The following is a 27,156-nucleotide window of genomic DNA, read 5'->3' as shown; positions in this document are numbered from 1 at the left end:
CAAAACAAACGACGCTCCCGCCGCGGCCTTCCCCCACCTACCAAGAAGCCCGCGCTTCATAGGCCGCGGCCGCAGAAACTCGCCGCTGATTGGCCGGCGGCAGGGGAGGGGGGGCCCTGCCGCTGGCTGCCGCCTGGGCTCGCCTTGAGGAGGAACGGACGGGGCCATGTCGGCGGCGGACGGGGCCCGGGAGGGCGTCAGGGAGGGCTCAGGCGGCGCGGCGGGTGGCGGAGGCCTCCTTAACCGCTTCGTGCAGCTGCCCGGCAGGCCGCGCTCGGCGGGTGAGTGACGGCCGGTTCCTTCGGGGTTGGGGGGGTGACCCCGTCCCCAAGGCCTCGGGGTGTGGGGGATCGCGGCACCCCCGTCCCCGCCGCCCTGAGGGGACGGGTACCCCGTGGTTCCGTCTCGGGGGTCATCCCCGTCGCCGGGACACGTAGTGGGGCCTAAGGTAGCCCATGGAGCCGGGATGGGGGGGTCACCCCGTCCCTAAGGCCCGGGGGTGGTGTGGAGAGGGCCGGGATGTCATCGTCCCAACGGCCCCGAGATACGGGGGTCCGCAGTCGCGGGTGGGGGCGGTCACTTCTTTCCAAACGGCCTCAGGGTGTTGAGAGGTACCCACAGTGTCAAGGGTGGGGAGTCACCCCCTATCCTATGACTCTGGAGGATGGCGGTTCTTCTCTCCCCATCCTGGCGGTCTCAGTGTGTTGGAGGATGCTTGGATACCGAACAGGGGCAGTTCATCTCCACGGACAGGGGGTGTGAGGGCTACAGGGAGTCGCCATGGTCGCCAGTGGGGGGCCAGCTCCATCTCAGTGACCTTGTGAACCTGGATGGGCCTGGGCTAACCCATAGTGACACCCTTCCCCACCTCCAATTCTAATGTATCAGGTTTTTGGCGTGGGGGGCCCCACAGTCCTGGGAGGGGTGATCCTGGGATGGAGGGTCCAGGCTACCGGAGGGCCCTTGGATGAGGTGTCAGCCCAGTCCTATGTCCTGGGCAACGTGTTTTTTCCTCTCTTCCATCTTCCTTCTAGCAGTGTTGTTATGCTGGGAGGGGTTACCCATAGTCTCTGGATGTGTGGGTCACCCCACTCCAAGAGCCCCAGGATGTTAGGGGGAGGAGACTGAGGTTACCCCACAATCACAGGACTGGGGAGATCACCCCCATCCCAACAGTTCTGTGGTAGCGGGAGGGACGTGGGGCACCCTGTGGTTCTGTGATGGGGTGCGGAGGTTTTCCCAGCTGGTTTGAGATATTCCCCCCTCCTTATCTCCATAGCAGCTCCTGCCCTCAAGGGCTACAAAGTGTTGGGGTGCTGCCACCCAGGAGGTGGGTACCACAGACCCAGGGCATCCTTTTCCACCCCAGCTGCCCCTGGCCCCAACACTCAGATCCCTCAGTGGGGGCTGTGAAGCCCCTCACTGCCTTGGGGGTAGGAGCCTGCGTTCAGCATGGCTAGGGCACTGCCAGCAGCTGGGAATGGCCTTTCAGACTGGGGTCCATGCTTCCGTTCCTGGGAAACCTGTCACAATCTGGATCTGCAGCAAGGACGCCTTTGAACCTTGTGGAAGGCCACTGTGAATTTGCTAAGTGGCTCCACAGCTTCTATTTTTGGGCAAATTCTCAAACGTGTTTCCTTCCTTCTGTGAAAAGGGCTAGTTTTGCTAATGCAAGAGCTGATTATCTTCATGTTCCTGAATTTTAATCATTGGCTTGAGCGAACCACCAGTGCATCCTCCTGATGTGGTTGTAACTATCCTGCTTTAGGCTATGGATCGTGTCCTGATGTGGAATTCTTCCTTCCGCCACTTGAGATGGGGCAGATGCTGCATCCCCGGGGACAAACTGCCCCCATTCAGCTCGGCCTTAGCACTTAAGTCCAGCCTAAACAAACCCGAAGCTGAATGTCCATCTTACTAAAAAAATACCTGATGGAAAAATCCCATTTGAGTCGATTGCTGGAGTTTTCTCCCTATTTGACACCTGTTAACGTCCTATTTATAGAGCTCCAGCAGCAGCCCTTGCATAACTGTTGAGACAGAGAGAGGAATATTTTTTTCCCCCCTCCTTCCATTTCTTCCAAGCGGGTTTGTTTTCTCGCCTCCCAATTCCCTTTCAAATTTTTCAGGAGGCGTTCCTTCATTCCTCCCCCCCCCCCTTCAACGCTCTAGGCTCTTTCCATAAAGCGTGCTATCTGCGTTTAATCCCATTTTAATAAGTAATTACTGTCAGAAAATCATGCGAAGAGCTCGTAGCGTGCTTTGGCATTGAATGCGTTCGATCCATCCCTCCCTGCAGAGCTCTTTTGCTCCTGCCGAGCCCTGCATCGTTTGAAGTAGGTTTGGGTTAAACACAAGAGCGTACGCGTTGATTTAGCTGCTTTTTGTCACCTTCTTCTCCTCTTCCACCTACTCGTAGAAGAGATTTTAAACTTCTGTCACCTTTTCCACTTGGAAGAATTTCATTTGCGTGGGGAAATGATTATGAAAGGTAAGCAGGCAGGTAGCGGGAGCTGGTGCCAGGGTTGTGCTGCTCTGTTTGCTTTCTCAAGCGGAGTATTTCTATCGAGGGTTTCTCAATGGGGGCATTTCTCAAGCAGCATCTACAAAAGAGTCTCGTCAATGGCTTAACAGCTCAAAACAAAATAAGCCATTTGTGTTTTTTGCTGCCTCGTGATGGGTAAAATTGTATATTGGATAAGGGAAGGAACTATTTTTAGGTGTTTGTAAGCTTTAGAAAGATCAAAAATGTCAAATATAGGTGGTGTGTGGTTTGTTCTTCTCCTTGGAAATCTTCCTGTCCACATTTAAATGTTTCCAGTGTTTTCATCAGACTCTTGGGGTTAAGTGAACAGAAACAATCTGGAAACCTAAATATATCTTTGCCTCTCGCATGCTCAGCATTTATGCTCTTGTCTTGAGCTATAATTTTCCCAGTGTACTGGTCACAGTAGGGTTTTATTTTTGTATGGAGAGGTTCGGAGTTTCAAATGTATATTTAAAAAAAATAAAACAGAAAACCTAAATATCCTGAACCCCTTTGTGTCATGTGGAGGAGCAAGCCTGAAGCCAAATCGAATCCTGGGCTGCGTCTGCAGGGACATTACCAGCAGAGAGAGAGAGATGGGATCATCCCACTCTACTCAGCTCTTGTCAGGCTGTCCATGGGGTGCTGTGTCCAGTTGTGGTCCCCTCAGGTCAAGAAAGACGTGGACAGACTGGAGAAGGGTCCAAAGGAGGTGGTCAAAGGGCTGGAGAACCTGCCCTAAGAGAAAAGGCTGAAGGAGACAGGACTCTTCTCGCTGGCGAAATGGAGGCTCAGGGGGGACCTCATCATGGTTTTCCGGCTGGGAAGAGGATGGAGGGTCTCTCTTCACAAGGAGCTATGTGGAGAAGACAAGGGGCAATGGGTGCAAGTTGCACCAGGAGAGGTTTCATTTCGGTGTAGGAAAGACATTTTTTAAAGTGAGAACAGTCAATCACTGGAACAAGCTCCTCAGGGACATGGTGGAGTCCCTGTGGCTGGAAGGCCTCAAGATGCAGCTGGAGAGGGTGTTGGAGAATCTCATCTTGGCTCCCTTTTCCTTGAGAAGTTGGACCAGATGATCTTTCCAGGTCTCTTCCCACGTGGGCTGTTCTATGGTTCTCATTTTCCAGAATTCCTTTCCTTATTTTCCTTTCACATTAAAAAAAAAAAAAAAAAACCACAAAAAAACCCCAAATAATCCAAGGAACACTCAGTTTTAGTAGTGTAAAAACACACCACAATCTGTAATATATATTTCTGGGGCAAACGTTTCCTCTTTTGCTCTCAATAATTGTTTCTCAATAAGGACAGTTCACTCATAAGGATTCCTTATTTTATTCCTTGCTCTGGGATGTTATCTCATGTATTACAATCCAATTCCTGTTTTACTAATCACGGGAAATACTGACAAACAGTTGCACGCTTGTAGAAATGTTTGAAATATGTGATTGCTACAAAGAGGTTTGAAAACAAAAGCCTCCGAGAAGCAGGATGAAGAAGGAGGATGAAGAAGAGGATGAAGAAGGACGTTGATCCGAACCCAAAAGCTCTCACGGCTGGATGTGAGAATGAATCGTTCTCCTGGAAACGCTTCTTTAGAGACTTCAAATATTGGAAAGATCTCTTGGCCGGTGGCCTGTGGGTTGCGTTTGGCATCTTTGGCTGGATCTTCTGGCCTCTCCCAACCACCCTCAGCCCCGGGCAGAGTCGTCATTCCGGTGTCGGGGACCTAGGGGCAGCTTTTTTCTCTCCTGGCTGTTTTTCAGGATGGGAGCTGTGTGATCTGGAGAGGTTCGACGCAGCTGGATGAACGAACAGGTTTTAAACCTTGTACTCGGGCGACACATTCACGTCCTCCTTATCCAAACATTTGTAAGGGACTCTAATTACACCAGTTGCAAACTTATTTTGTCTGGCTGGTATGAAAAAGATGAAACTTTGAAGACTGGAGTCAAAGTCAATATTGACTTGTCCTGTTCTCTCTCCCAAGAGCCAGCAGCGCTTTGGCTTCAGCCCTTGACCTAAATGTCCTTCAGAAGTCTTGCAGAAATCGTAAATGGAAAGGGAGATATTGAAACCTGCTATTCTGGGATGTGGAAAAACTAGGTAGGAGGGGAAATAATATTGAAACCATCTTTAGAAAGCCTTAAGAAGCAGTAAAGAGGACGCGTACACACACCTTGGCTATTTACGTCCTGTAGTTAGTTAGTTTGTATTTTGTAAAATAGTGCTCAAAATACAAATTATATTGCTAGTAGCAACGCTAATAATATTGCAGTGTAATATAAGGATTGAAGATCAGAAATTGATGGAAATGGCTGCAGAGCAGCCCTGAGGAGAAGGACTTGGGGGTGTTGGTGGATGAGAAGTTCAATGTGAGCCAGCAACGTGCACTGGCAGCGCAGAAAGCCCCCCGCATCCTGAGCTACATCAAGAGAAGTGTGGCCAGCAGGGCGAGGGGGGGGATTCTGCCCCTCTGCTTTGCTCTTGTGAGACCCCCACCTGGAGCACTGCATCCAGCTCTGGGGCCTCAGCACAGGAGAGACATGGAGCTGTTGGAGCGGAGCCAGAGGAGGCCCCGGAGATGCTGGGAGGGCTGGAGCCCCTCTGCTGTGAGGACAGGCTGAGAGAGTTGGGGGGGTTCAGTCTGGAGAAGAGGCGGCTTTGGAGAAACCTTAGTTACCCTTCCAGTCCCTAAAGGGGCTCCAGGAAAGCTGGGGAGGGACTCTGGATCAGGGAGGGGAGCCCTAGGAGGAGGGGGAAGGGTTTGACACTGAAAGAGGGGAGATTGAGCTGAGATGTGGGGAAGAACTTCTTTGCTGTGAGGGTGGTGAGAGCCTGGCCCAGGTTGCCCAGAGAAGCTGTGGCTGCCCCATCCCTGGAGGGGTTCAAGGCCAGGTTGGACGGGACTTTGAGCAACCTGGTCTGGTGGGAGGTGTCCCTGCCCAGGGCAGGGCGTGGGACTGGATGATCTTTAAGGTCCTTTCCAACCCAAACCATTCTATCATTCTATGTTTGGAGCAAGTCTTAGGAGCAGAAGACCCTACACCCTGATAATATGACAGTCGATGCGGTTGTGACTCAGCACCCGTGCCGTTCCTTTTCCTGTTAGCTCGACAGGAAGAACTTTAAGAAACTCAAAATGAGGAAACGCAGACAATAGGCAGCAGACCTGCCTAGATTTAATGGAAGCAGAAGGAAGCAAAACTCTGAGGCCAAAGCGTCTCGCCGTAGGAACCAAAGGTTCCCAGAGGGTATGAAGGACCTGTCCAAAACTAGTCCGTCCTTCTAAATGAAGAAGAACCCAGGAATCTTAGCGAAGACTTGGCAGCTGTTGGTCCTTTCATCCTCCGTGCTGTATGTAAGGGATCCTGGGCGGATCCCTTGGATATACTCGGTGCTTGTGGGGATGAGCATCCAGAGCCTGCTTATTTAAAGATGATGTAAAATGAAGTCACCCTCTCCCTCCCTACGATCTCACGTCGAGTTCTGTTGCACTAATTTCTTGCACCCTTTACTTTGCAAGTGACCCTCTGGTGGATATCGTGGTTAAAATAGGTTGAGAAAAAAGGGACTTTATAAAGGGCAGTGCTGGGAGGTGTTCCCAGGAGGTGTTTGAGGCTGATCCTGGATATCTGTTGGTTACGCTCCAGGAATAAATAAAACCATGTGTTGTTCCAGGCGGTCTGGAGGAGAGGGAAAGAGGGGCTTGATTTAAAATACTCTAGCATAGGCTTCAAATCCTGATTTGAGCTGCACATAAAGTGAAGAGGACTCATGGCTGCACCCGCAATTAGTTTTCATCAGTAAATACTGAGTATTTAGGAGTCCCGTAGTTAGAATCATAGAATGGTTTGGGTTGGAAGGGACCTTAAAGATCATCCAGTTCCAACCCCCCTGCTCTGGGGAGTTCTAGCAGGAACGTCTGTCTAGATGAGAATCTTTAAGCAGAATGAAAAATCAGAGTGTGAAAACCACGAGTGCTTTGATTGCACCCCAGGAATCTGGTTTTTTTTTCATTCTAACAATCTATTTTGGCCGAGTTTTCCTATTGTAGCCTGGCAGAATGCGATCCTTGCTTTTATTTAGCTGCCAGCCCCAAATGTTTAAACTGGACGAGGTCCTCAGCATCGCTGTGTTTCGGGTTACCTGATGTGCACGGCAACCCCTAATCCGTCAGATTACGGAAGAAAAACGATACAGCTTTGTTCAGGGAATGAAGTGGGAGCCTGCACAGCGTTAGCTACAATGAAAGCTGGAATATGGATATTTTTTCTCTACTCCACGGGATGGCTGCCTTCCCTTGCTCTGTCTCGTTATATAATATTCCCGAAGGAACTACAGGTGGAGCAGCATTTAATTTTTAATTTTTCAAAGCAGAATTACCTCGGTAGGTCTGCCCTTTATCCCGCCTGCCGTGTTGAGCACGCGTCAGAGATGAAAACAGCTGCCACGGTGTGTGTCGGGAGCACTGGTAGCTCTTGCTCGGATAAATTTTAGTAAATTTATGCATTATTGGTGACCTGGCATTGTGTTGTGCAGTGTGGGCGAGGCAGTGCTCTAAATAACTACCTTAAAAAAGGGTTTATGCCATCGGTTGTAAACATTTGGATCAGGCCATCGTCAACTTACTGCCATCATCTTAATAAATAGTGTTTTGTGTTTGAAGCAAATTTCATTTAGCAATAGGAATCCATAAGCTTTCTATATATATAGATATATTTAAAGAACTTTGATGCTTGATGCATTGATAAAAAATATGCTGCAGGTATAAATTGTTTTTTCCAAATACATCTTGGTTGGAAAAAAACCCAGAATGGTTGCTTGTCCTTGAGATTCAGAAACCTTGGCAAATTCCATTGGATAAACTTCTTTTCTGAAGGTTAGAAGCCAAGTTTTTCTTCTGTCCTTGAATCCCACCTGCGTGTGGAAACCCTGAACTTGAGACCAGTCGTCCTTTTTAACTCAGGTTGCCTGCGGGAGATGATGGTGAATGTGTTCAGAGGCTGATGCCGCATGAATAACCTTTCACCAGTTCCCCAGAGTGCCCAGGAAGGTTTGTTTTACTGGGGAAAAAAACCTGCCCTGAGCAACCGCCTCCCTGATGCACTGAACTCCGAGCTTATGGATCCCAGAGCATCCCCTGGCCGCATCTGTTGCTTTTCCTTTGCTTTTTGGCAGCTTTAACTCAAGCTGGGCAAAAGGGAAAGGAAAAAAACAGGGATTATTTGCTTCTTTGGAGAAAGCCACATGCTGTAAAGAAAATACAGATTCTTGAGGTCATATGTGACCCCAAGAGTTGAGTGAAACCTTTCACGTTGGCCTTTAGTTATTGTTTTTGGCTTTGAGGGTATTCAGAATGGAATAGACAGTTCTCCCTAATTTCTGCTGTCTTTATCTTATGTTCTTTCCTTTTTGTGAACAGCAATGTCTTTAAATGGCCAAATGAGTAAGCAATAAAATGGTTGCGTGAAACAAGCAAGCAGTACACAGAAAAACAAATCATAAACGCTCTGACTGCTACTTTGTTAGGAGTTTTTCTGTAATTCGGTGACTTGGGACGGGGCAAGCAGCGTGTCCAAACATTATAATGGTGCTCCAGTTTTGGACAGGTCTTCAGCGATCCTTTAAGACTGAACGAATAAAGAGGCAAGACTTTAAAACAGACACCTGTGGCTTGAAGTCTGCTGATTTGACTCTGTGAAGGTTGCTTTGGCGGCTGCTGCTGGGGCTCATACCTGGCCCCGGCAAGGGATGATATGGGGCTCATTTTTCTTCTCCTTTCTGCTTATAGGATTCTGAGCAGACGGTGGGACAGCCCAGAGCCTTGGCCTCTTCCTTCCGAGGCTGGTTGGGAAAAGGAGGCAGTGGCTGTGGATTTGCAGAACAGCCCTGCATCGGTTTGCTGGGAACTGATAACCAGACGTGGTAGTGATTAGGGAAAATTCCCTTAAAAAGAAAAATTAAATTCTGCAGAAGCCGATGGCATAGACAGACCTCACTCTCTGCCAAGCACTTCTCATTGATAAACAGATTAATTTGGGTTTTTTTCTGACAACATGGTCATGAAAAAAAGCATAGTTTCGGGCAGGCTCTCCAAACAACTTCATATTCAACTCTTTTGTTGTTTATTTTTATTTTTAAGAAATGCATTCGGCTAATTAGACCTTTTTTTTTCCCTCTTGCTTTTAAAAAATAATAAAGAAGGCCAGCTGGCTGGCTTACTAACTGGAATAGCAGGTACTCCCCTCTTGTTTAACCTCGCCAGTGTGGTGATGCCAGCAAGTTTGGTTTTTTTTTCCTGCAGCCATGAAAGGCAGGGTAAGTGAATGGAAAGAAAACGCCTTTGTTTTTCCAAACTTGTCTTTGTGCTGCTGTGTTTGAAGCGCCTCTCGCCTTACGTTTGTGCTGCGTGTGATGCTGGAGCGAGTGGATGCTGAGCGAGAGCGATGCTGGAGCGAGTGCAGAGGAGGGCAACGAAGCTGGTGAAGGGCCTGGAAAACAAATCCTATGAAGAGCGGTTGAAGGAGCTGGGACTGTTTAGTATGAGGAAGAGGAGGCTGAGGGGAGACCTCATCACTCTCTACAACTACTTGAAAGGACACTGTAGAGAGGTTGGTGCTGGTCTCTTCGCACAGGTAATTAATGACAGAACGAGAGGGAATGGCTTCAAGCTCCAACAGGGTAGGTTTAGACTGAACGTTAGGAAAGAATTTTTCACAGAAAGAGTGGTCGGGCATTGGAACAGGCTGCCCAGGGAGGGGGTTGAGTCACCATCCCTGGATGTGTTTAAGAGCCGTTTAGATGTGGTGTTGGGGGATATGGTGTAGGGGAGAACTTTGTAGAGTAGGGTAGATGGTTGGACTCGATGATCCCAAGGGTCTCTTCCAACCTGTGATTCTATGATTCAGCGCAACCACTCGGTACCTCCCGGTTTAATTTTCTTCTTCTATAACTTTTATTATAGAGCTATTGAAAAGCGGTAGATAAATCCGGTAGACTTGAGCGTAGCTGTTGACACATGCTGTGGTTCTGGGCACGCTGGTAGCATTTAATCTGCTCTATAACTTCAAATAATCTGCTGATGCCAAGGGATTTTTATTCTCCAGGCATTCCATAAGATTTCTGTAGCTGTCAAGGCACCAGAGTTGGAATTTAATAAACTTTGATGCTTGGGTTAGTCAGAATAAGAGCAATGTTTATGGACCAGCAGGTGCAATTCAGCCCTGTCCTCCCTTTAAGAAGGACGTTTTGAGTGGGATTCTTTTTGGATGCCGTTCAGGTCCATTACGCTTTCATCCTCCAAAATGAAGGGTTTCTTTAAATTTTCTTAATGAACATCTCCGTCCTCTCCTCCTCCTCACCCCAGATCTATGCCCTATTAAGAGCTTTCAGAGAGGTAGGAAACAAACGTCTCGTGCGTGAGTTGCTGTGCTGTGTCACGTCAGGAAACTCGGGAATAGATATTTGTGCCGCCTTTTTGCTTACTCTCCTTCAGTTCTAATCATGCCTCTTGCAGGAGAAATACTCAGTTAGGAATCCACGCTAATAAAGTCAGTCTGGGCCATCCGAGCAGCTCCCTCTGAAGTCACTCAATGAATCACTTGAGAAGGGTGAATTTAACTGGGTGTTAACAGGCCAGTGTGTAAAGATAGCTGGCAAGCAAGTTTCTATCGGATAGCTTAGTCCTAAATTAGGACTTTCCAGTCCTAAATTAGGACTTAATTACGTCCCTGTTGCGATGTTTCAGCTTCATTCTGCTTATGGAGCTTCTTAAAGTTTTATTGTTCCCATTTCTGCCCTCAGGACTAAGGGAAAGGAGTCTCCCTGTGAATGCAGCTTCCCATCCTTCCTTCCTGCTTCGCTTTGGAGTCTTTAAACTGGGAAATCAAGTGCTTTCTAAATTATATCCGTCCACTTTAAAGCCTTTTTCTATAACTAGCTTTACAACCTCTTTCCCACAGATCTGTCTGCTGCTACTTTCCATGTCGTGTATCAAAGAATTCATAACTAGAGGAGGAAGTTATCAAATCCATGGGTGTTTCCACCTTCCTGCGTCGCCTAAAGTTTGTATTTGTCCAATAGGCTCATTGCACACCGCTAACGCTGGAGCAAAAACTGAAGAATTCCAGTAGGAGATGTGAATCCTCTGATAAAACATAATTAAATGGAAATGCGGCTCTTTATTGGAGATGCAAGTCCCAGAGCCTGTTGGCTGAAGAAACTAATCTGAATTAATTCTTCAGCAGATTCAGCTTGCACAGGTCCCTTCTCTAAAAAGACAGAACTGGAGGAATCTGTTTCTAAGACTTTCTTTTGAAGTGAATTAAGGTCACTTTAATTCTGAATAGAAGAGTTTGGTGACAATGTAAAACTCAGTTTCATAGAATCACAGAATGGTTAGAGTTGGAAGGGACCTTAAAGATCATCGAGTTCCAACCCCCCTGCCATGGACAGGGACACCTCCCACCAGACCAGGTTGCTCAAAGCCCCATCGGTGAGACTCTTCTCATCAGAGATGCTTCAAGAGGGCAGTTGACATCTGCACCTACACCGTGCTTGAGAAGCGCCCAGGCCCCTCCAAGCCTATAGAGGAAATCCTCTATATATTTTATGCTTGGCCAAAGGGAGCTCATCCTTGTTTCTTCTTCTGGGTTTGGACCTTGGAGGTCTCCAAAAAAGACCTGAAAGAACTGAAACGGGAGCGTAATTCCAGGGAAGACTTGGGAGCACTGATGCACATGCTTTGCAGGGGAGTGAGGATTTAGTTCACTCACTCATTGAATTTAAAAGGTGTTAGGGAATTAGGAGGTCAAATATTACAAATATTATCCTATTTCCCTCTAGTTAGAACACTTGCCATGAGAATTTTCCAGAGGGAAGAAGAAAGCTGAGTTTTATATAAAGCAAACAGACTAAAGCCTAAGAGGTGTAATTCAAAAAAAAAAAAATTAAAAAAACAAAACCGAGGAGGCTGCCTGTGCCTTTCACATCTCAAAATTAGAAAGGGAAGATGCCTGACTTTGCCATAAAGCCCCAGAACAGTTAAGTTTCAACTGAAAGGGATCCCTGTTTGATGCACGCAGGTCCTCGAGCGGCAGTGACTCCCAGGGAAAGGAGGGCTGGAAACGCCAATCGGAGCAAGGTTTCCAAAAGCTCAGGACTTCAGCTACAAACATAAGCGATTTCATTTTGCTCTGCTTGAGAATAACAGATTTTCTGCTCTGCTCAAGCAGAACCCGGCTGCGTTTGCTCAACACCGTGCTCACGTGTGTCTCCAAAGGCTTCACATCTCCAGACCCCTGTTTTCAAGTTTCACTCTTCACTGATCCCTGTGTCTCAACGGACCAGATCCTCCCGCTCGCAGAGGCCCAGAGAAGATGAAAAGATTATCTACCCATAAACCAGGAAAAAAAATTATCCAACACATCTTCTGAGTCACCCATGCCAGCACACCCGCAAACGTATCAATGTACTGAATGGTACAACCTTAAACTGAGGGTGGTGAGACACTGGAACAGGTTGCCCAGGGAAGTTGTGGCTGCCCCATCCCTGGAAGTGTTCAAGGCCAGGCTGGATGGGGCTTGGAGCAACCTGGTCTGGTGGGAGGTGTCCCTGTCCATGGCAGGGGGGTTGGAACTGGATGATCTTTAAGGTCCCTTCCAACTCAAGCCATTCTATGATTCTATGATTACCTTGATTGTAAATACCTTTATTATCAGCGTGTTCACTGAGGAAAAGCGCATCCATCTCTTCAGATGCTATCAGAGGTTAAAATAAAAAAGCCCAAAGGGACGGATGTTTCTCTTTCCTTTTGTGAATCGCCTCTAAAGCACATAATACTTGTTTTAACAATTTAGTCCAGCACTGAGGCCAGTGGCTTCCTGGCTGCCGCTATTTGTACATGTAATATTCACCCCTCCGGTGTGCAAATGGCCATGCCACGCCGGGTGACTGATGGCACTGCCCTGTCTCAGTAGCCAGGCCAAAGACTACAGATTTTTCCATTAATTCCTTAACTTCCCCTCTTTTTCAGCCAGTGCTTATTAGTTTTCTGAGTGGGTGTTACTGCGAGACGCAATTATTACTGGAAACAACCCAAATCTGTCAAAGCTTAGCCACAAGGAGTTTGTCTGAACCCTGTAGAGCAGCTTAATTTTGGACAGGAGTTGGAGCTTAGAGCAGCAGCAAACGGGGAGCTGTGATTAAGCACAGCTGCTTGTGCTGAGTTAAAATTCATTATTCAGCCTGGACAAATCATTTATTTCACCTTTACTGTAGGAAAGATGCTTGATGCCTCATTTGTTATTGCTCCGCGCGCCTGATTCACTGCTGATAATTGTGACAGGCTCTAAGAAGAAAACACGATGGGTCCTAATGGGACCCATTGACCTAACAGGTCAGTGTGGCCAGCAGGTCGCGGGAGGTGATTCTACCCCTCTACTCTGCGCTCGTGAGACCCTACCTGGAATACTGTGTCCAGCTTTGGAGTCCTCAACACAGGAAGGACATGGACCTGTTGGAACGGGTCCAGCGGAGGGCCACGAAGATGATCAGAGGGATGGAGCACCTCCCCTATGAAGATAGGCTGAGAGAGCTGGGGTTGTTCAGCCTGGAGAAGAGACGGCTCCGGGGAGACCTCAGAGCAGCCTTCCGATATCTGAAGGGAGCCTCCAGGAGAGCTGGAGAGGGACTCTTTGTCAGGAGATGTAGTGACAGGACAAGGGGTAATGGTTTTAAATTGGAAGAGGGGAGATTTAGATTAGATATTAGGAGGAAATTCTTTGCTGTGAGGGTGGTGAAGCACTGGAACAGGTTGACCAAGGAGGTTGTGGCTGCCCCATCCCTGGAGGTGTTTAAGGCCAGGGTGGATGGGGCTTTGAGCAACCTGGTCTGGTGGAGGTGTCCCTGCCCATGGCAGGGGGGTTGGAACTGGATGATCTTTAAGGTCCCTTCCAACTCTAACCATTCTATGATTCTATGATTCTAGAATGCTTCACTGGATCCATCGTAAAAGTCCGTAAAAGAGCTGTGAGAGCAAGTGGGTGGTGAAGGTCACTGGTTTCTTTAGGTGAAAGATCTTCAGGGATCTTCTTTTGATGGTGGGTTTTTTTTTTTTCCTAGTCTGCTCTACCAAAGCCTTCACGTGCGGCAAGCAGAGAATGTGCTTCAAGGGGTGATGGTTACTCATCGAAATTGTACATTTTAGGGCACTATTATGTATCCTTCTTCTCAAGATGAAGCTTAGAGTTTCTAAAACACTGTTGTATTGTGTACAAAAAATTATTTTTGAAACCTTCCTGGTTTAGTCGGCTTGAGATGTTCTACACGTCTCACAATTGGCTCCTTTGTTCAGTGACCTGATCCTTTTCTGTTCCTTTCATCTTTCTCATTCGTTATGTGGTCCTGTGTCTCGAAGGAAAACATCCACCTCTGGCAATTGCGCTTGGCTCTTGCTGCGCATCCAATTCAAGTAAGCTTGGAATTACTTTTTGATCACTTGTCAGCTAAGACTTCATAGAACCATAGAATGGGTCGGGTTGGAAGGGACCTTAAAGATTATCCAGTTCCAACCCCCTTCCATGAGCAGGGACACCTCCCACCAGACCAGGTTGCTCAAAGCCCCATCCAGCCTGGCCTTGAACCCCTTCAGGGATGGGGCAGCCACAGCTTCTCTGGGCAACCTGGGCCAGGCTCTCACCACCCTCACAGCAAAGAACTTCTTCCCCACATCTCAGCTCAATCTCCCCTCTTTCAGTGTCAAACCCTTCCCCCTCCTCCTAGGGCTCCCCTCCCTGATCCAGAGTCCCTCCCCAGCTTTCCTGGAGCCCCTTTAGGGACTGGAAGAGGCTCTAAGGTCTCCCCGGAGCCTTCTCTTCTCCGGGCTGAACGCCCCCAACTCTCTCAGCCTGTCCTCACAGCAGAGGGGCTCCAGCCCTCCCAGCATCTCCATGGCCTCCTGGCTGCACTCCAGCAGATCCGTGTCTCTCCTGTGCTGGAGGCACAGGAGAGGCAGAGCCTCCAGAGCTGGAGGAAGCACTGGGGGGAGATCTCCCCAGAGCAGAGGAGCAGAATCCCCCCCCTCTCCCTGCTGGCCACGCTGCTGGGGATGCAGCCAGCTCGTGTTGAGCTTCTCATCCACCAACACCCCCAAGTCCTTCTCCTCAGGGCTGCTCTCCATCCATTCTCCACCCAACCTGTATTTGTGCCTGAGATTGCCATGACTTGAGTAGCCATTGTCCAACAAGAATATTGCTGTTTAGATTTTTCTGGACTGAATCGGTCTTTTTGCCTGTTCCTGTTGAAGTCTGAGCTTGAGTTGTTCTCCCCTCTTTTATTTCCATCAGCTTTTAGGGAAGAGGATGGGTAGGCAGAGGGGCTTCCTTTTGGGAAGGGCTGCGTCTGCCCGGTTGTCAAGCTCAGCCTGTGGGATCTCAGGTGGGTTCCCAGCTGCACTCCCTCCCATTGGAAATGCCTTTATCTATGAGAATATCTTTATCTTTGGGAAGCCCAGGGGTGTCTAAGGTGAAAGAACCTAGTTGAGATGCAAGGTGCCAGAAGCAAAATGGGGAGGAGGTTTGTGCAGGAGGGAGAGCAAACGATTACTTTTCTTCTTTGTTCCCATTAAGCAGCTTTAAATGTAAGCATTTTGGACCTGTTACCTAAATGAAATCTGTCGTACAGAATGACAGAATGGGATTTGTAAGATGATTCAGAATTAGCTTTTATGGAAGGATTGTCACGTGGAAGGATTGTCATGTGTCGACCTGCAGGCACGTCTCCTTGGGCAGGTGTGGTCCAGGGGCTAGAGTGGACATGAATGAGATGGTGACGCACAAAGGCTCTCCCCGTTCCTGCTCAGAGCCGTGGATCTGTGGTTACGGAGCTGTTTCCTCCTGGTTGCTTTCCTACAGCTAAACACCAACCGCTCTTGGAGCACCACCGCAGCGGGTGTAGGTCCTAACCCTCGGACACAATCTCAGCTCCTCTGCTGACATTTCACTGAGGCTGTTTTACCTTCTTATTTTTCTGTAGGCCACAGATGTCCACCAGCAAGAAGCGGCCATCGTTGCGTGGCAGATAATGCCAACTTGTATGTGTTTGGAGGTTACAACCCTGACTACGATGAGTCGGGTGGGCCAGAGAATGAAGACTACCCTCTCTTCAGGGAACTCTGGCGGTACAACTTCGCAACAGACACCTGGCATCAGATGGGCACTGAAGGCTACATGCCCAGGGAACTCGCCTCCATGTCACGTACGTATGGAAATTCAATTCCTGTGTGCCTTCTCCCGAAGCTATTTTAATCGGTGTCCCTGGTGGAATGCAAAACCGGGCAAGAACTGGGAAATCTGGATCTGGTTTCCAACTCTTCCTTGTGTTTGGGTTGGTTTTGTGATTTTTCTTTATTCTTTCCCCTTTCGCTTGGGTTGGTTGAGGCAGAGGGGAAGAAAAAATTTCAGACGCAAGAGGTAGTCTTCAGGTATTTTAGCTTGAGAGTTGCAAGGCACCTGCGCTTTCAGCGGCTGAGTGCTCGGTGCAATCAGACATCTCAAAGCATCCAAAAATAGATCTCTTTTGTTCACTAGCCATTTTTCAAAGTAGGCCTTTGGTTACCATGGTTTTAGCTTTCATTCTTTCTCTTTTAGAGCGTTTCAAAGCCCTAAGTGTGTAGTGTGAATCGTAGCGTATTTGAACAATATTGAACACTCGCTGCCTACTGTCTGCGGACCAGAGAGACATTCTGTTTTACTGCCTCTCACAGCAACAACTATCTCTGCTCTGTCTCTTTCTCCTAGTTGTGCTGCACGGCAACAACCTGCTGGTTTTCGGGGGCACCGGCATCCCTTTCGGGGAGAGTAACGGCAATGACGTCCACGTCTGCAACGTCAAGTACAAAAGATGGGCCCTGCTCAGCTGCCGAGGAAAGAAACCGAATCGAATCTACGGTCAGGTACAGACACCCCTTGTTGAGGCACATACACTGTGCTGTGTGTCACAAAAAAAGGGGCCAGAAAAAAAGGGGCCAGAGCATGGAGATCTCTTCTCCACTAATAACTGGAGTTGTCCTCTGCATTCATAAGTGTAAGGAAAGGCAGGTACCATTCGTAAAGAAGTAGACTGATCCTTGTTCTTTGAGATTTCAAAGGAAAAGAGTAGTTTTCTTGCAGTTAGAAAAGCCAAACTTTAAAATCATAGAATGAATCATAGAATGGTTTGGGTTGGATGGCACCTTAAAGATCGTCCAGTTCCAACCCCCTGCCATGAGCAGGGACACCTCCCACCACACCAGGTTGCTCAAAGCCCCCTCCAGCCTGGCCTTGAACCCCTCCAGGGATGGGGCAGCCACAACTTCTCTGGGCAACCTGGGCCAGGCTCTCACCACCCTCACAGCAAAGAAGTTCTTCCCCACATCTCATCTCAATCTCCCCTCTTTCAGTGTCAAACCCTTCCCCCTCCTCCTAGGGCTCCCCTCCCTCATCAAGAGTCCCCCCCCAGCTTCCCTGGAGCCTCTTTAGGGACTGGAAGGGGCTCTAAGGTCTCCTTGAAGCCTTCTCCAGGCTGAACCCCCCCCCAACTCTCTCAGCCTGTCCTCACAGCAGAGGGGCTCCAGCCCTCCCAGCATCTCTGTGGACTCCTCTGGCCCTGCGCCAACAGGTCCATGTCTCTCCTGTGCTGAGGACTCCGAAGCTGGACACGCTATTCCAGGTGGGGTCTCCTCAGAGTGGAGCAGAGGGGCAGAATCACGTCCTTCGACCTGCTGGCCACATTCTTTGTTAATTAAATGCCAGATCCAGCTGAATGGAAAAGTATGTCCAATTTAAGGAGTGGCTGGTAGTTTCTGGAGTTGCTCTCTAGCCTCCTCGCAGCCTTTAAAACCCCAAACTGTAAATTAAAATGGTGTTAGTAGGTCTTGTTTTATTAGAATAACAACTTTTAAAACTGTCCACAATGTCCTGGATGAGCATGGTGCACAAAAAACTAGTTTCATTCTCACAGGAGGTCTGCCAGGTTTGCTATGCTTTCTAGTAATACTGGAATGTACTTGTGATTTAAAGACATTTAAATCCCAACCGATTTCTCATTTAGATGTGTGCCAGACACTTAGGGGAAGTGAAGTGGCCTTCCCTTTGCCCAGTTCAGCTCAAGCTGACCATTGGCAAACAAGATGATGGAGCAGAAGGAGCTACATCTTTGCTTCCACTTGGGACTGCATCAAGGAATGGTGCCTGGACCACCTTTGGGGTTTCAGCGGGCTGATGGTCCGTGGGCTTTGGGATTATTACAGGCTATATCCATGTTCAGTCTGAATTATCCACCCTGTTTGGAGCTTTCTCTCATTAAGCTTTCTCACTTAATGCTGCTGGCTATCTGATACCTGGTTTATAAGATTCTCCGTGACAGTATCCGTATAAGGTCAGGGTGGAAGAGATTCAGGGTTAACTGTGCTTTGGTTTTAGCTCCTGGGAACCCCTGCTGCACAGATCTGTCTTGGCTGACGCCTGAAATTCTGCAGCTCCACTTCTAGATCCTCATCTTAGAATCATAGAATGGTTAGAGTTGGAAGGCACTTTAAAGATCATTGAGTTCCAACACCCCTGCCCTGGGCAGGGACACCTCCCACCAGACCGGGTTGCTCAAAGCCCCATCTTGTGACCATGGAGTTACTTTCCCACATCTTTTGTGTATTGTCCTTGTTTCCCCTTCATGTTCCTCCTGAAACATCATTTTGTAAGTTGTAGGTGGAGCTTTGCAAGGAGTGTCTTGCTTTGGGAGGGCAGGAATTCTCTTAACTGGTTTCTCTCTGTTACCTTCCAGGCCATGGCCATCATCAATGGTTGTCTCTACGTGTTTGGAGGAACAACTGGTTACATTTACAGCACTGACCTACACAAGCTGGACCTCAACACTAGAGAGTGGATCCAGCTGAAACCCAACAATATGTCCTGTGACATGCCAGAGGAGAGGTGAGAAGCTGGACAGTCTCAGAGAGCTTTTTCACAGGGGAGTCACCACCTTTACTGGGAGTTCTGTGGAGGGGAAGGATGCTCCGGGTGAACCCTGTCCCTTGTCCTATTCTGTAGAAAGACATGGAAGAAGGAGGGCTGGGAGATCCATCAGTGACCATCTTAGTGACAGAAGTGGATGGAGTGTTGAGGGCCATCATGATGCTCCATAAATCATTGTTCTTAAGTTCTGTGATGCTCAGCTCTCAGAAAATGCCTTTCAAGCTTCTGGGGGTGCTGCTCAGATTGCTCATGAAAGCTTCCTCATCTTCTGAATGCTCCCAACCTGAGGGAGGAGCGTAGCCAGGCTTGGGGTGTCTCCTTAAACTGCTCAAATTTGATAGTGTTTTCCAGAAGGCTTTTGTTGTTGCTCACTTGCACTAGTGGCTTTTGCTGCTAAAGGTCCTTCTTTGCACCTTCAGGTACAGACATGAGATCGCACATGATGGTCAACGGATTTATATCTTGGGAGGAGGAACTTCCTGGACAGCTTATTCCTTAGATAAGGTAAAGCCATCAGGAACCATGAGTGCTCGCCTGGATAGGAGATTTTCTACAGTGAAGCATAACCAGCACGGTCTCTTCATCTGGTTTTGCCTGGAGAGCTTGGTAAAAAAAAAAATAGATAACTGGGAGCAGATTGTTCTCCTGTTTCTGTAAAAACTGGTGTTGCCACCAACATGTCCTGTTGACTTACAGATGCTGCATCTGTGGTACCCAGTGACCATCTGCAAAACAGCTTCATTTCTGTAGACCTGTCAGCAAAGATTCTCGTTTAGAAGCACTTAGGACATATTTCCTGTGCAACCTGCTCTAGGTGGACCTGCTTTGGCAGCGGGGTTGGACGAGATGATCTCCAGAGGTCCCTTCCAACCTCAAATCATTCTGTGATTCTGTGGTGTTTCTAAAAGTATTTGTGCCAAAACAGGAAAACACCAAAGAAAAGAATTTCTTGATGTTAAATTCAGATATTGATATGGTGACTCTTTTCTTGTCTTCTCTCTTAATCGTATTTCCTTTCTTGTGGTAAATGTTTTTCTCCAATACAATTTGGGGAGGGAAGAGTGGATTAATCTTGAACGCCAAAATGATAAACGAGGAGACTTTAAATAGTGCTCTGCTTCCAAAAAAGTTGAAACTGCAGCAGTTAACGTGACTTCTTATCTCTCCATTCTCTGCCTGTCTTTTCTCCTTACGTGCGGTATGAGTTGGGTATTTCTAAATACTTCTGAGAACTGGAGGGTGTAGGTTTTATTCTGTCCAGTTTTTTTAAAAGCAGTATTCTTCTTCTTTAGCTGTGGGGCTCAAATAGCAAAGCCTGAGATGAAAGCTTTAGTAAGCTGGTACGATTTGAAGGTGTTTTTATACCTGCTTAGTCACTGGCTGCGATTAGCTATTTTTGTTTTTTAAACTTAATGAAAAAGAGGTGTTATTTATAGTGGCTCCCTGGGTCAGAGCCTGTAACTGCGTCACCGTAATGCTGGGAGAGCCAGGAGGAACTAATGGCTCCTCTTTTTCCCTTCAGATCCACGCGTACAACCTTGAAACCAACACCTGGGAGGAAATTGCCACAAAACCTCATGAAAAAGTTGGTGAGTCTGGAATTTCCTGTGTCTTTCCCTGTAAAGAAGAGTGGCCAAGATGCTCGAAGACACAGTTTTTCATAACCTTGTTGTACAGCGTGTGAATTAATGCTGGCTTCGAGGTCCTGCTTGTTTAGAGCTTTAACCCATCTGAAGCATATTTAGCAGTTTGGCTTCTTTCCCTCCCTGGGTGGCAAAGATGATAGGGGCTGGCTCTCCTCCCAGGAGAAGACATGCATCATCTCTGCTCCCTCTGAGGGACCACGTGCTGGCTTGGTTACCAGCAGGGGTTTCCCTGAAACCTTGGAGGCCCTTGGCTGCTGCTTTTCACTGAGCCAGAGGTGAGAGCTGGAGTCTGTGGGGAATGAGATTCCAGCACATTTCTTCCTTCCCTGGAGTACTGTGTCCAGCTCTGAAGTCCTCAGCACAGGAAGGACAGGGACCTGTTGGAGCGGGGCCAGAGGAGGCCCCGGAGATACTGGGAGGGCTGGAGCCCCTCTGCTGTGAGGACAGGCTGAGAGAGTTGGGGGGGTTCAGCCTGGAGAAGAGAAGGCTCCGGGAAGACCTTAGAGCCCCTTCCAGTCGCTAAGAGGGCTCCAGGAAAGTTGGTGAGGGACTCTGGATCAGGGAGGGGAGCCACAGGAGGAGGGGGAAGGGTTTGACACTGAAAGAGGGGAGATTGAGATGAGATGTGGGGAAGAACTTCTTTGGTGTGAGGGTGGTGAGAGCCTGGCCCAGGTTGCCCAGAGAAGCTGTGGCTGCCCCATCCCTGGAGGGGTTCAAGGGATGGTTGGAGGGGGCTTTGAGCAACCTGGTCTGGTGGGAGGTGTCCCTGCTCATGGCAGGGGGTTGGAACTTGATGATCTTTAAGGTTCCTTCCAACACAAACCATTCTATGATTCTGTCATTCTATAAACCTGAAAGAGCTGGTTGCTAGATTAGAGGTGTTAAACCTGTGATTGTAGGAAAGCAGAAGCCCTTTAGAAGTGAATATGTTGAGATATAATCACCACTTGCCCAAGCACTTAAAACAACTATAGTTGATACCCTATTTTTCGTTCTCCTCAGGTTTCCCAGCAGCCAGAAGATGCCATAGCTGCGTTCAGATAAAAAATGGTAAGATCTGCCTCTTGAAAATTGATGTATCTTACACAACCTCACAATGACAAGTCCATCCTTCCAGCCCGAGAGCTGCTGGCCTCCAACATGTGTTTGAGAGAACTGCAGGGCAAGCATGTCTTTTCTGGAAGAGGATTTCTCTCTTGTTAAGGGGCCTTAAGCTGCCCAGTTGGCACCACTTTTCATATGAGGGATCTTGCTGCTCTAGGCAAATTTTCTTCCGCACTGCACAGTACTGTCGCTCTCTCAAATTGTGCGATATTTTATGCAACACCTACATCTCCTTTGGATGTGTGGCCATTTCAGTGTAAAATACCACCTATTTTAGCCACAAGTGTCCGTGGTACTTTGTAACTTATTGGTTGCAAGCTCAGAAACAGGTATGAATGATGCTACTTCTACAGCTTGGTGACTGTCCTTTTAGCTTCACAGTCTGCTGTGAAAAGCAAAGTGGGGCCAAGTCCTGGAAGCTGAATTCTTTAGAGACAAGATGGTTCAGGGTTTTCTTTAATAGTGGGTCCTTTTTGTGGTGTTGTAAATCCAAGATGCTCATATGGAGTGGATTATGAAGCAGTAGCATAAGAGTTAGCACCTGAGTCTTTCCATTGAGGGCTGGTTTTATGTTAGAAGCTGTACGGGGCTTAGTAGAGTCTTTTGTTCTTCACTTTGATCCTCCAAATGTTTGCTGTAAATCACTTGTGCAGCGCTGTTTGAGGCTCAGTTTAGACAGGGCTCTGCATGTGCGAGCCCTGTTCAGTTACCCACAATTTTGAACGGTAGAGTGTGCCTTCAACTAGTTTTGAGCTTCTCCTGTAACCTCATTGTCCACCAAAAACACCTTCCCCCAAACTTGATACAAACCAAATTGTTCATAACGGACTGAAGAAGCAGTTATAATATTGATCCTTCTTTTCAAAACTTTTCCCTATCCCTGGAAGTGTTTAACGCCAGGCTGGATGGGGCTTTGAGCAACCTGCTCTAGTGGAGGTGTCCCTGCCCGTGGCAGGGGGGTTGGAACTCGATGACCTTTAAGATCCCTTCCACCTCTAACCATTCTATGATTCTATGATTCTATAACTCCTCAGATCAATGACTGAATGCTATATATTAAAGGATGCCGAGCCATGCAGAAGAGCGGTACACCAGATTATGTTTTTTAGGAGTGCTAATTGTGCCAGTAAAAGTAAGGGGGGAGCTGGAAGATGTTTCCAGTCACCTTCATCAGCAGTATTTTGCTGCAGTGCAAGCCTCTGAGTTGTGAACTTGGGCAAAGCTGGGAGCAAGGACCTGCTTCTGGCAGGCAGCAGGACGAGGAGCCGGGGCTGTGGCTGCTCCCTGTGGCTTTAAAACCACTAGAATCTGATCAAAGCTGTGAACTCAGGTTAACTAGGGCTTAATGCAGCTTCTTAAAGCGAGACTTGCTTCTCAATGGCATTTAGCTCTGAATGTGCTTTGGTAGGGCTGTGGTCACAGGCAGGCTGGGAAGTGGATATGAGCCACCAACATGTGCTGGTAGCCCAGAAAGCCCCCTGCATCCTGGGCTGCATCCCCAGCAGCGTGGCCAGCAGGGTGAGGGGGGGAATTCTTCCCCTCTGTTCCGCTCTGGGGAGACCCCCCCTCCCCAGTGCTGCCTCCAGCTCTGGGGCCTCAGCACAGGAGAGACATGGAGCTGTTGGAGCGGGGCCAGAGGAGGCCCCGGAGATGCTGGGAGGGCTGGAGCCCCTCTGCTGTGAGGACAGGCTGAGAGAGTTGGAGAGGTTCAGCCTGGAGAAGAGAAGGCTCCGGGGGGACCTTATTGTGATGTTTCAATATATAAAGAAGGCTAATAAGAAAGATTGACTGAGTTTTTTTACCAAGGCCTGTAGTGACAGGACAAGGAGCAATAGTTTTAAACTGCAAGAGGGGAGATTGAGATGAGATCTGGGGAAGAACTTCTTTGGTGTGAGGGTGGTGAGACCCTGGCCCAGGTTGCCCAGAGAAGCTGTGGCTGCCCCATCCCTGGAGGGGTTCAAGGCCAGGTTGGACGGGGCTCCGAGCAATCTGATCTAGCTGAAGATGTCCCTGTCCATGGCAAGGTGGCTGGACTAGATGATCTTAAGAAGTCCCTTCCCACCCGAGCCATTCTGTGATTCACATAAGCGGCCTCCGTGGGTCTGAACAGTGGGCTGGAACTGATCTGGGAGGTACCGAGAGCTTGTGTTGAGGTAAAATAAGTGTTGGTCCTAAAACCATTTTGCAAAGGTGACGGTTGACTTCGGTCCCCACACGTTCTGCTGTTGCTGAGTGAAGGATGGCAGGGCCTGTAAGCACCACGGGTTTCCTCTCTTACAGAGGTGTTCGTTTGCGGAGGCTATAACGGAGAAGTGATTCTGGGAGACGTTTGGAAGCTGAATCTGCAAACTTTCCAGTGGGTCAAGCTCCCAGCCGCCATGCCGGAACCGGTGTATTTTCACTGTGCTGCTGTCACACCAGTAAGTGACTCATTTCTTTCCTGCGTAGCTGAAGTTCAGGTCGTTTGTCCAAGCGCTCTGACATTCGTGTGGGCTGTAAATAGAGCTGAGCCGATGTTACCAAGGAGGTGACCTCCGCTGGATGCGGTGTCTTGATGGAGGCTGAGAGCTGCTGTGAGGTCACTGCGTTGACTCCTTCCACTCCTGCTGTTGTTTGAGGAGCAGCAGCACTTGGGTCGTTCCGCTTTCTAAAAGCAGCGATGCGGAATTTTAGCTTTTAAATTGCATCGGCTCCTAGGAGTAATTCCGTGTGTGAATTTCCCGTTTGCAAAAGGGAAAAAAGCACAAATAGCCCGCCAGGTTAAACTGGTTTTAGCCCACTGAGAACAGCCTGGGTAGAGAGATGAGCAGCCCTCTTTGGAAACCACTCCTAACGCAAAGGTTGGTATTGGTAGAGCTTTTTTGCCTTAACTAGAAGCGTAGAGGCCCGTGGTTGATAAGCAGCAGGCAGCAAAAAAATGCATTTAGCTCTGGCTTCAGCCTCCTTCAGCTGATCACCACCTTTGGGCAGCTCATGAGGGCAGAGATTGGGGTTCTTTGGCTATAAGAGCAGGTGTCACCTAGTTTGAAGATCGTTAACTCTTTCTTTTTGGAGATTTTTTTTTTCTTTTTGGAGATTACAACTCTTTCTGGGAAACTGTAGGCCTGCTAAAGGTGTTTCCCAGGCGGGTGGGTGACTGGACAGCAGGAATGCCTCTTCTTTTCCTGTATCCTAAAGAAACGCCTCTCTCAAAAGAGGCCAGCAGCTGAGCTTTCCGTGTTCATGTGATTCCTGGAGCAGGGTTATGCTGAGCGAGCAGAATGCAACATGTCTTTGTATGGTGTGGGTTTAGTTTTAAAAAAATTTTAGCTGAAAACTAAGTATGGTTCTATACTAATCTAGTAACGCTTTGCCCTACTCCTAAAATTGATTGATTGGGGTAGAATTCATGTAAAATTCATGTAAAAGCACTCTAAGATATGTGTTTTTGGATAAGACGTGTCCTTCAGCAGCGCGCCTTCCTCCCCTTGGCTATGAGGAGCGTGGGTGACTGGCTCAGGCGGTGACACTTCTGTTACCAGCTCCATCTCACTCTCTGATTCTCCAGCTGGGAATCTGGACAGTCAAATCCCAGTTTTCCTGGCAGTGTCACTCCTCAGCACCTTCTGGTGTTCCAGTTTAATCCACGCCCTACATAACTCCCCTCTTCCCCTTTTCTCATCCAGGCCGGCTGCATGTACGTTCACGGAGGGGTGGTCAACATCCACGAAAACAAACGGACTGGCTCTCTTTTTAAAATGTGGCTGGTGGTACCCAGCTTGCTGGAACTGTCATGGGAGAAGCTCCTGGAATATTTCCCTCATCTAGCAACCCTCTCCCGATCTCAGCTTTTGCACCTTGGACTGACGCAGGGACTTGTTGAGCGGCTAAAATGAGAACATCTCATGCTTCTGTCCAAGACACACTACGTTCAAGAAGCCCCCTCCTGCCCCCCTATTTATGGATACCATTGGATGGTCTTGCTAAGAACATGGAGGAACCTGCTCAACGCCTTACTCAGCTAATACATCGATGCCTTTCTAGAAATTTTTATTTTTAAGTTGTTGAAAATCCACTTTTTATTTATGGATCTCTAAATCACACCATTAATCAAATCTACTCTCTGGGACTAATCCCTAACATCCAGCCATCAAACCTGTCATCAGCACATGCTTGCGACTTAATTGGGGAGGGTGGGGAGCCTAACGAATGTCTGAGCCCACGCTTACACGTGGCGCCTTCAACTTAGTATTTTCACAAGATGTATCTTAACGGAGGACGCTCAGTGCAGAGCCACAGCCAACCTGGCCTTTTGCTTTGGACACCACTCATCCCCCCTGATGCCCAGCTGAGCTCTCCTTCCATAAAACCGACAACTCCCGCTGCTTTGAAGGCTTCGCATGTGTTTCAGGGGCATGTTCCCATCTCTTTGAGCTTCAGAAGACAGCTGGAACGTCGCACGGGGGGGGCGGCGGGTGAAGCTTTGCCTGTGCAGCTTTTCTGGTGCCGTGTTGCAGTGATTTGAAACAACCCCCCCCCGTGTCTGTGTTCCTCACCTTTTCATATTGAAAGGTTTGCTTAGGAGACTGGTTAAAAGTTGCCGCTTAATGGACTACTGTGTAGTTTACTTGGGGTGGTGAGGGGAGGGAAAAGGTTTTGCCAAATCTTTTTTTAACCCTTTCTGCTCATGTTGCACCCAGAAGGAGGTAACTGCAGAAACTCACCCCATAGATTTCAGAGCTGTCTTCGACCCTGCAGCGTGTTCTACCCCGTGCTCAGTCCTGGTTATCAACCTCTGACTCTAATATCTCCCCCTAAGCTTTTTGTTTCCTTCCTCCCACACACCATGCCCTTGGCCTTTCTCTAGTTTGCTTCATATTCCTCCAGGATGGGGGATGTTATTGCTGCCTGCGGTTTTCATGTGGATCCTCGGAAACTCCTGGATCACTCGTCCCAGGAGCCAGAGCATCAAAAGAAGGGGAGAGGGAGCATCTCTCCCTCTTGCTAGGAGCAGCGGTCACCTCTGCAAGGCAGGAGGGGAAGGGGTGTCTGTCTCTTGTCTCCTTGTGCTCCATATTCTGTGAAGTTGGCTCTAGAGACCATGTGCAGGTGACCATTGAACTCCAAGCAGCTCCCCTTGGCTGGCATCAGGTTTGGGCAAAGTCCTTTTCATTTGAAGACCATTTTTAAGTGCCTTTTTTTTTTTTTTTTTTTTTTTTTTTTCAAATCAGCTTTTCCCCATCCGTCATGAAAGGCAAAGGCTAGACTCTGGGGTTTTAGTTTCTTTTTAAGAGATTGCATTTATGTTTAAATAAACTATAGCATTGTCTTCATGGTGTTAATCTGAACAGCCCTGGCTGATCGAGTCACTGCCACCCTTCTTATGAAGTACCTACCCAGATGTTCAGCTGAAGTGTTACCACCCACCCCAATGTTAAGCTTCCCCTGTTCTTGGGGATAGATTTTTCCCCCCCCTTCTGTAGTGCCAGTTGCTGCTTTTTCCCCAAGCCCCGGAAAAATAAAAGGGCATTACACCTGAAGTGTTCTCTGGTGCTTTGGACCACAGAAGGTGGTGGCAGCTGCATGTAGCTCTGTTGTATCCGTCCCTTTTGTAGGGCATGGAGCTCACAGGGCAGAGCTAGGTTTCACAATCTCATCATCCCATTTTAACCCCTTCCAAGCCCCTCGCTGGCTGCTTGGTGCAGGATCCCACTGCTCCCAGCTCAGGGGCTGACCCCAGATCCTGCTGCCACCTGTGGGCGGGGTACCTGCTCTGCTGCCCCTGGTTCATGGTGTCCTCTTCTGCAAGACCACTTCAGGCCAACAGGCCTTTTCCCCAGCTCCCTCTGCTGACCTGAACTCAGTGGCTCTTGCCTCTTTCTTGCAGAGG

The 27,156-nt window shown here is 48.4% G+C and overlaps 1 protein-coding gene across 1 annotated transcript; it reads left to right on the top strand.

Moving 5' to 3' along the window:
• The first annotated feature begins 135 nt into the window (after positions 1–135).
• KLHDC10 (kelch domain containing 10) lies at positions 136–25,872 on the top strand. Its single transcript, XM_074168333.1, has 9 exons — positions 136–281; positions 15,563–15,784; positions 16,327–16,481; positions 18,347–18,495; positions 18,957–19,041; positions 20,060–20,126; positions 21,186–21,233; positions 23,568–23,707; positions 24,953–25,872. Exons 1-9 carry the CDS (start codon positions 167–169, stop codon positions 25,160–25,162), a joined length of 1,191 nt encoding a protein of 396 aa, XP_074024434.1. The 5' UTR covers positions 136–166; the 3' UTR covers positions 25,163–25,872.
• The last annotated feature ends 1,284 nt before the right edge of the window (positions 25,873–27,156 follow it).

The sequence above is a fragment of the Numenius arquata genome, chromosome 2 (assembly GCF_964106895.1).
Source record: "Numenius arquata chromosome 2, bNumArq3.hap1.1, whole genome shotgun sequence".
NCBI classification, from domain to species: Eukaryota; Metazoa; Chordata; class Aves; order Charadriiformes; family Scolopacidae; genus Numenius; species Numenius arquata.
Note: the sequence above shows the minus strand (reverse complement) of the source record. Positions and strands in the feature narration are given on the sequence as shown.

Bases quoted from the DNA above. Each gene is read 5' to 3' on its own strand.
- KLHDC10 (XM_074168333.1), top strand. From the start codon at position 167: ATGTCGGCGGCGGACGGGGCCCGGGAGGGCGTCAGGGAGGGCTCAGGC. The intron at 18,496-18,956 runs GTGAGAAGCTGG...TTGCACCTTCAG, and splicing joins TGTGACATGCCAGAGGAGAG to GTACAGACATGAGATCGCAC. The intron at 21,234-23,567 runs GTAAGATCTGCC...CCTCTCTTACAG, and splicing joins CTGCGTTCAGATAAAAAATG to AGGTGTTCGTTTGCGGAGGC.